Source organism: Piliocolobus tephrosceles, chromosome 19 (genome assembly GCF_002776525.5).
Source record: "Piliocolobus tephrosceles isolate RC106 chromosome 19, ASM277652v3, whole genome shotgun sequence".
Taxonomy (NCBI): domain Eukaryota; kingdom Metazoa; phylum Chordata; class Mammalia; order Primates; family Cercopithecidae; genus Piliocolobus; species Piliocolobus tephrosceles.
Window position 1 is genome coordinate 23,196,677 of NC_045452.1, and position 9,032 is coordinate 23,205,708.

The window sequence follows — 9,032 nt, forward strand, 5'->3', positions numbered from 1 at the left end:
GCCTGTAGTTGAACTTTCTTTCTTTTTTTTTTTTTTTTTGAGACGGAGTCTGGCTCTGTCTCCCAGGCTGGAGTGCAGTGGCCGGATCTCATCTCACTGCAAGCTCCGCCTCCCGCCTCCCGGGTTTACACCATTCTCCTGCCTCAGCCTCCCGAGTAGCTGGGACTACAGGCGCCCGCCACCTCGCCCGGCTAGTTTTTTGTATTTTTAGTAGAGACGGGGTTTCACCGTGTTAGCCAGGATGGTCTCGATCTCCTGACCTCGTGATCCGCCCGTCTCGGCCTCCCAAAGTGCTGGGATTACAGGCTTGAGCCCCCGCGCCCAGCCTAGTTGAACTTTCTATAAATAGAGTTGCATAATATTTCCTGCCTTTTGTTTTTAACTATATAAGCTAATTACATTTATATGTACTTTCACTTATAACTTTATATAGCTAGCTTTATAGTACAAATATAAATTATGTGGGCATCAGAATCTCTTTACACTAACAAAATAGTTTTACAGAACAAATTTATGAAATATTCTTGACAGACAAAAATCACAATACAAATGAAGTAAGATTTATATTGAAGAATTGTACACATGGTAGAAATGAAAGGAGACATCTGGGCACAGTGGCTCAGGCTAGTAATCCCAGCACTTTGGGAGGCCAAGGCGGGTAGGTCACCTGAGGTCGGGAGTTTGAGACCAGCCTGGCCAATATGGTGAAACCCCGTCTCTACTACAAGTACAAAAAATTAGCCAGGCGTGGTGGCACACACCTGTAATCCCAGCTACTTAGGAGGCTGAGGCAGGAGAATCACTTGAACCCAGGAGATGGAGGTTGCAGTGAGCCGAGATCATGCCATGTTCCAGCCTGGGCAACAGAGCAACACTCTGTCTAAAAAAAAGAAATGAAAGTAGAATTCCTCCTTTTAAGTTTTAAATTCCTCTATAGAAACAAAACATCAGGCTAGGCGCGGTGGCTAACGCCTGTAATCCCAGCACTTTGGGAGGCCAAGGCAGGCGGATCACGAGGTCACGAGATCAAGACCATCCTGGCTAACACGGTGAAACCCTGTCTCTACTAAAAATACAAAAAAATTAGCTGGACATAGTGGCAGGAGCCTGTAGTCCTAGCTATTTGGGAGGCTGAGGCAGGAGAATGGCATGAACCCGGAAGGCAGAGCTTGCAGTGAGCCGAAATCCCGCCACTGCACTCCAACCTGGGCAACAGCAAGACTCCGTCTCAAAAGAAAAAAGAAAAAGAAAAAAAAATCAATAGTATAAATATATTTTTTGTTTAGAGACAGGGTCTCACTGTTGCCCAGACTGGACAACCGTGTAGTAGTACGATCATAGCTCACTATCATTCCAAACTTCTGGGCTCAGGCAATCCTCCCACCTCAGCCTCCTGAGTAACTAAGACTACAGGCATGCACCAGCACACCACCTAATTTTTTTTTTTTTTTTTTTTGAGACAGAATCTCACTCTGTCACCCAGGCTAGAGTGCAGTGGCGGGATTTCGGCTCACTGCAAGCTCCGCCTCCCGGGTTCACACCATTCTCCTGCCTCAGCCTCCCGAGTAGCTGGGACTACAGGCGCCTACCGCCACGCCCGGCTAATTTTTTGAATTTTTACTAGAAACGGGGTTTCACTGTGTTAGCCAGGATGGTCTTGATCTCCTGACCTCGTGATTCAGCCACCTCAGCCTCTCAAAGTCCTGGGATTACAGGCGTGAGCCTGGCCCACACCACCTAATTTAAAAAAATTTTTTTGGGCCAGACATGGTGGCTCACACCTGTAATCCCAGCATGCTGGGAGGCTGAGGCAGGCGCACATCATGAAATCAAGAGATTGAGACCGGCCAGGCGTGGTGGAGAATGGCTAGGTCATTGGACGTGCGTATATTCAGCTTGTGTAGACCCTGCCAAATAGTGTACAAAGTAGTGGAGGCAGGTGAATCATGAGGTCAGGAGATTGAGACCATCCTGGCCAACATGTTGAAACCCCGTCTCTACTAAAAATACAAAAATTAGCCAGGCATGCTGGTGGGCTCCAGTAGTCCCATCTACTTGGGAGGCTGAGGCAGGAGAATAGCTTGAACCCAGGAGACTGGTTGCAGTTAACTGAGATCACACCACTGCACTCCACCCTGGGAGACAGAGTAAGACTCCTGAAAAAAAAAAAAGAGGACTAAATGACTAGATGGCACAGTGACAGACATGTCTCAGGGACTCAAAAGTGGAACCCAGGCCTACGCGGTCACTCACGCTTGTCCCAGCATTTTGGGAGGCCAAGGCGGGTGGATCATTTGAGCTCAGCAGTTCAAGAGCAGCCTGGCCAACGTGGCGAAACCTTGTCTCTACTAAAAATACAAAAACTAGGCAAGTGTGGTGGCTTATGCCTGTTGTCTCTGCTACTCGCAAGGCTGAGTCAGGGGAATCACTTGAACCGGGGAAGTGGAGGCTGCAGTGAGCCAAGATTGTATCACCGCACTCTATCCTGAGCGACAGAGCAAGACTCAGTCTCAAAAAAAAAAAAAAAAGTGGAACCTGGCCAGGTGCAGTGGCTCACACCTGTAATCCCAGCACTTTCAGAGGCAGAGGCAGGAAGATCATTTGAGTCCTGGAGTTTGAGACCAACCCTGGCAACATAGTGAGACCCTGTCTCTACAAAATAAAAAAAAAAAATTAGCCAGACATGTGGTTGTGCACCCACGGTCCCAGCTAATCAGGAGGCTAAGGCAAGAGGATCACTCCAGCCCAGGAGGTCAAGGCTGCAGTGAGCCATGTTCACACCATGGTACTCCAGTCTAGGTGACAGAGTGAGACCCTGTCTCCAAAAAAAAAAAAAAAAATTGGAACCCATTTCCGTTCTTCAGTCTGTGTCCCTGGATGGAGAGATGCAGCTGTTTCTCATTAGTGGAGATCTTGAAATCACAGCAGTTAAGGGAATATAAAAATTTAATGTTTTAGGCCGGGCGTGGTGGCTCACGCCTATAATCCCAGCACTTTGGGAGGCTGAGGTGGGCGGATCAGGAGATCAGAAGATCCATACCATCCTGACACGCTGAAACGCCGTCTCTACTAAAAATACAAAACAAATAGCCAGGCTTGGTGGTGGGCGCCTGTGGTGGCAGGCGCCTGTAGTCCCAGCTACTCGAGAGGTTGAGGCAGGAGAATGGCATGAACCCGGGAGGGGGAGCTTGCAGTGAGCCAAGGTCGCACCACTGCACTCCAGCCTGGGCGACACAGTGAGACTCAGTCTCAAAAAAAGAAAAAAAATTGATGTTTTGCTTAACATTTCTGGAGGGGGTGGAAACAATTGGAAAACCCTGTTTTTTTCGAGGGCTTCTGTTTCCTTTTGAGCATTCTGTTCCTGAAAGAAATAATTCTTTGAATGTTTGTGTTGTGGAATTGAGCCGTGTGCCAGTCTGGCTTAGGGGTTGGTACTGTTGGGGTTTTCTTCTCCCCAAGCAGCAGTGGCTTATGCAGCCTTGAGGTTCAACCAGGTCTCTGGCTGTGTGACGTGGGTCTTCTCTGTCCAGTGGGCTGCTTCGGGAGCATCTGTCTCTGTGTCTTTCAGAATCTTCCCTGGAGAAGGAGAGGGAGACTCCCAGTCCCATTGACCCCAACTGTGTGGAGGTGGATGTGAACTTCAATCCAGACCCCGCCGACCTGGTGCTCTCCAGTGTGCCAGGCGGGGAGCTCTTCAACCCTCGGAAGCACAAGTTTGCTGAGGAGGACCTGAAGCCCCAGCCCATGATCAAAAAGGCCAAGAAGGTCTTTGTCCCCGATGAGCAGAAGGTAACCTGTTATTCCTTATAAGTAAAGATGCAACATTGGTTCAAGGGCCTAGGGGCTATGGCTTCTCAAATTTGATTTTATCTGGAGAGCCTTCCCTCGTGACACCATTTGGAAAGACATAATAAGTTCAGTGTTTAAAGCCATGTCTCGCAGCAGGTTAGTAGAAAGAAAAGGAGTCATGTGGCATTTGGCCCCAGTGTGACTCCCTGTAGTTTCTCTCTCCTTCCCCGGGCCATTGGCAGTGTTGATGTTCCTGCCTCCCTGGCTGTAGCCCAGCCACTGGGCAAGAGCTCACTGGGCCACAGGAACTGGGGCTGAGAAAGTCCTTGCTTTGAAGGACAAAGGATTGCTTGTATGTAGCCATCCCCGGGACGAGCAAGCTGGTGGTGCTGTTAGGAACTGGTAGAAAGAAGGAATTTTGCATTTTTCCATCCTTTCCTATGAAAAACTTACAGCAAGGATTTTTCATCCAAATCCTTGCAGTCAGGCAGACCTGGGTTCAAACTCCATGTTGCCACCTGTGGCATAGCTGTGCCTCAAGTTCCTCATCTGTAAAATGGGAACAGCTGAACCTGCCTCCCGGGGAGGTTTCTGAGACTTTAATAATGATGTGATGATCGTGGTAAATATTTCGATGGTACTCACTGCAGGCCAGGCACTGATTTTGTTTTGTTTGGTTTGGTTTGGTTTTTTAGACAGAGTCTCACTCTGTCTGAGTGCAGTGGCATGATCTCAGCTCACTGCATCTTCTGCCTCCCGGGTTCAACTGATTCTTGTGCCTCACCCTCCTGAGTAGCTGAGGTTACAGACACGCACCACCACGCCCAGCTAATTTGTGTATTTTTAGTAGAGATGGGGTTTCATCATATTGACCAGGCTGGTCTTGAACTCCCGACCTCAAGTGATCCACCTGCCTCGGCCTCCCAAAGTGCTGGGATTACAGGAGTGAGCCACCATGCCTGGCCTATTATTTCTCATTGTAAAGATAAGGGACCTGTGATATTGAGGGGTGAAAGTACTTGCAGTTTCACTGCTAGTAATCTTGGAGAGCCAAGATCTCAACTCGGAACTAGGCCCTTACCCACAACCAAAATGCCTAAGTGAGGCAAGGGTGTGGACAGTGCAGTGCTTTGTGCTGGAGCAGCAGGTACCAGGCCTCCACGAAATGGGTCTCCTTCTCTTCACCATGTAACCTACCAAATAACTTTTGTTTCTCATCCTGCTCCCGAGGAAAGGGCAGTCCCCACAATGTGCCCTGGTTTGTGCTGCTCCCTCCCTGGTATCCCTGCTTTAGTTGTGGCCACACCAGATGAGTTAGGGGAATCCAGGTGGTGGGAGTGGAAAAATCGGGTTCTTTCGTGGGGAAAGACAAGAGACTCACAGAGGGCACTTCCGCACAGGATGAAAAGTACTGGACAAGACGCAAGAAGAACAACGTGGCGGCTAAACGGTCGCGGGATGCCCGGCGCCTGAAAGAGAATCAGATCACCATCCGGGCGGCCTTCCTGGAGAAGGAGAACACAGCCCTGCGGACGGAGGTGGCTGAGCTACGCAAGGAAGTGGGCAAGTGCAAGACCATCGTGTCCAAGTATGAGACCAAATACGGGCCCTTGTAACCCGTGCCCCCCGCCCGGGCAGGGCACTGCCTGCACCTCAGACCTCTGCCTGGGGGCTCCCTGAAACCCCTCACACGCGTGGAGACTTATGACTCGTCGTGGGCGCATGGCGGCGCACCTGCTGCAGGAGCGGCCACGTCTCAGCTTCATTATACCATGGCCCGCGCACGTGGTGACGTCCCTGGGGGGCCAGTCTCCTCACTGGTGGGGAACGCAAGAGAATGCATAGACGGGTGACTCGGCCTTAGTTTCTATTCTTGGATGTCCCAGTTGAATCGGAAGGGGACCTCTGGAGTACACACCTCTCTCCCCCAAGCGCTCAGGGTCCCTGGACTCTGCCTCAGTCTCCAGCCTGGGATGCTGAGGGCTATCTCTGCAGAATGAGTTGTGATCATTGTCACCCTATGTCTTCTCAGGTAGCAGGGTGCGTTTCCACTCAAGGTGTGTCTGTCACGCACCTCATCCCCCCCAGACAGTCTGAGTAATATCTGTTCCCATCTTCCTTGGAGGCAGAAGGACACACCAACTCCTCCGTCAGTGTTGCATGGGTGGCAGGCTGCAGGAGTGGGGTCTCTGCATAGCCTGGGATGGGGCTTGAGGCTGGGGCCTGCAGCAGAAGTGCACCCAGCCTTGCTCAGCTCCTGCACCCCTTTTCCCCTATGGCTCTGAGGCCATTGGCTCTCCGCATTTCCTTGGCTGTGCAGGAGAGACTCCCAGGATGACTGCTCTCCGAGCCCGGAGTGCCAGGGCCAACGGAGGCCTTTTCATTTCCTTTCCAGGCTACTCAGAGGCCACTTCTGAAGCTCGTTTGTCCCACTACACCAGGCCTCTGGGCCTGCTGTTTCTTTCCACCCAGTGTCCAGTCTTGGACCATAGATTTAAAAGGAAAACCCCTCTTACCTAGGAGGCTTTAACTTCCTGGACCCCAGGATTCGCCTTCCTAGTGGTGTTTAGAAAACGCCTCCACAGCCCCCTTCCACCGTGGGCACGAGAAATGTGGTGTGTTTCTTGAGAAGCTCCCTTTTTTTCTTGCTCTGCTCACCGGTGTGGCCTGGGCTAGAGTACACTCTCCCTGGGGGCAGCAAGGGCCTCACAATTCTTGCTTCAGGATCCCTCCCATGCAAGCTGCCTGGAGGGTGTCAGTAGGGCAAGACACCTAGTCTAGAGTCACCAAGGTCGCAGTGCCACTTTTACGGGATAGCAGGCTGTTAGGATGTTTACACAGGCCTAGGGTCCCCTCAGTCTTGGTCCCAGGAGACGGGGGCCACTCGTGAGGTTGGCCATGCTGTGGCTTCTCACAGCTGTGGCCTCCCCTGCCTCACGACTCCTTTCTCTTGTGTGGCTGGACTTGCCCTTTTGCTGTGCTCAGAAGATTCACCGAGGAAATTCATGGAAGCCTCTGCTCATTTGGGTCACTGGGGCACCCCTGAGATGGGTGTGTTTATTTGCTCAGGGTGGGCAGCCTGTGGTGAAGAGGAGACAGAGGCGATGGGCATGCTTTGCCCTCCGTAACACTGGCTTTATTTACCGTGGTGGTTCAGAGTCCCGGGCCCCAACTTCTAAAGACTTTTCATAACAGGTGTTCAGACCAAGGCGTGGACCTCACCCCAGGGGAATGCCACGGCCCTTCGGGGACCTCCCACCCACCTCTCCGGGGGACTTGACAAGGGGCCCTGAGGCCAAGGGAGGTCACTCCTCTCGCCGGGCCCCTGACTTTTACTTTGTGGTTCTCTAAAAACCATGTACACACTTTCACTCTATTGTAACCACACAGGGCAGGCGCATCCAGCATGTCAGTGTCCTGCCCCGGGCAGCTCTCCCTCCCGGGCACGCTCCCTCTGGCCTGGTGGATCACCAAGAGGGCGGTTCTCATTTTGTTATTAGTGGAAGAGCCTCGAGCTTAAAAGCTCTTCATTTTCTTTGCCGGAAAGTATATGGTTTGTGTTTTTGCAGTTTTATTTTTTTAAGGATGGACACTAAATCTCTGGTGTCCATGTTCCGAGCCCAGTGGCTGGGATGGTGGCTCGATGTCTCTCCTCTTTATCCCGCCCTCTGCCTGTTTGGTGCCCTCCCTTCTTTCCCCCAGGCAGTGGGTATCGGGTTCTTTCCCAAAGTGCTTACTTGGAAAGAGTACGGCTGCTGGACTCTTTTTGAAATGCCCCTCTGAGTCAGGAGCCTGGTGGGGACAAGATGGAGGATGTCCACAGAGGCTGACCTGTGGGAGAAAAGAAGTGCTCAGGTAAGGTTGTCTCCTCTCCTGTCCTAAAAATCCGTGCTTGCAGGAGAGGGTTGGTGCCTGCTCAGTTTCTCTCGAGGGAATGGGAGTCTCTTGGCTCCCTCCTGGGCCTTCTTCTTGGAGGCTGACTGCTGGAGACTGAGGCTCCTGTGCTTGGATCTTTGACATCTGTAAATCACTGGAGGCTAGAGAAGCTGACTTTACCTTGGCTTTCCGTGGGTTCCGATGGGCTTGGAAATACCATCTAATTCCTAAGCATTCTGTCTAAAGCTTTGTGGCACCCTTAGCGCAACCTCAGAACAGACAAATCATGAATGAGCTGGAACTTTGCAGGAATATTCATATATATGTCTCCTGTGATGGAGGAACATGTGCATTTAGAGAGAGGGTTTTCAAGGTTTATGGCAACTTTGTGGAGGACCCGGGTAACTCTTACCCTTGGTCAAAGGAAGAGGTTTGCCGGTCTGGCTTCTGAGGTTGGAGGGGCACTTAGCAGTGAACCTTACATGTAACCCTGCTGAGAGGGGCGGTGCAGGCCACTCCTGCGGTCCTCTGGCCTGAGGCAGGGTGGCAGGCACGCAAGCCAGTGGGGGAAAACCCCTCCGAAGCTGGGCAGCCCTCTCCCTGGGCCCCGGGAGCCGTGCTCCTTGGAACGCAAAGGGCCGAGGAGCATCTGGTTTTCATGGCAAAGCTCTACCCCAGAGCTCCTTTAACATCTGCTAATTAAGTGCAATAAATTTTTCTAGAAAATGGCAAAGATGACTTCCAGGTGGATATTGCTCTCTTACGGTGTTGGGGATGCCAGAACACCACTTGGTTTTATTTTTCTAAGTGCATGTGATGTGATAGAGTGTGTGGGGCTCTGTGTCCTTCCCTGGGAGCTGGCATTCCAGCGGGCCCCTCTCTTCTTTACCTTTGTTGGGGGAAGGAGGCAAGAGAAAAATCCCTTCTTCCCAGCCAGAGAGGGCAGAAGCAGACCGTAGCCCATTGGCCTTATGTGCGTGTGTGCGTGCGAGTGTGTCACTGCTGGTGGGCCGGAGTGATGTGGTGGGAGGGAAGCCGGGAATGTATCCTTTTCAGACAAAATTAAATATTTTGAAATGAGAATGTTGGGACTGTCTTTTCTGTCCTTCCCTGCACCCCTAATCTCGAGTTTCCTCCCTTGAGTGTTGGCCTAGGAGCTGTAGAGTCAAGCTGGAAAACTATCTCATTAGAATCCACCCCAGACACCCCTTTCATCGTAGTCCAGACACTCTTAGCATCTGACCCCAACCACTCTGCCTCAGTTTCCTCATCTATCAGATGGAAGTGATTCTTGCCCTGCTTATATTGAGGAGGGACAGATACCAGACCAGAAGCAGTGGGAACAGATAAAAGTGCTAAACAACTAG

The 9,032-nt window shown here is 51.3% G+C and overlaps 1 protein-coding gene across 2 annotated transcripts in view; it reads left to right on the top strand.

Moving 5' to 3' along the window:
* The window catches only part of TEF (TEF transcription factor, PAR bZIP family member), a 32,362-nt gene extending 23,614 nt beyond the window's left edge, over positions 1–8,748 (top strand). For both annotated transcript variants that reach the window (XM_023221881.1, XM_023221880.2), the window contains exons 3-4: positions 3,569–3,789; positions 5,190–8,748. In XM_023221881.1, the coding sequence (XP_023077649.1) occupies positions 3,569–3,789; positions 5,190–5,405 (437 nt within the window). In that variant the 3' untranslated portion in view covers positions 5,406–8,748. The remainder of the gene's footprint in view (positions 1–3,568; positions 3,790–5,189) is intronic.
* The last annotated feature ends 284 nt before the right edge of the window (positions 8,749–9,032 follow it).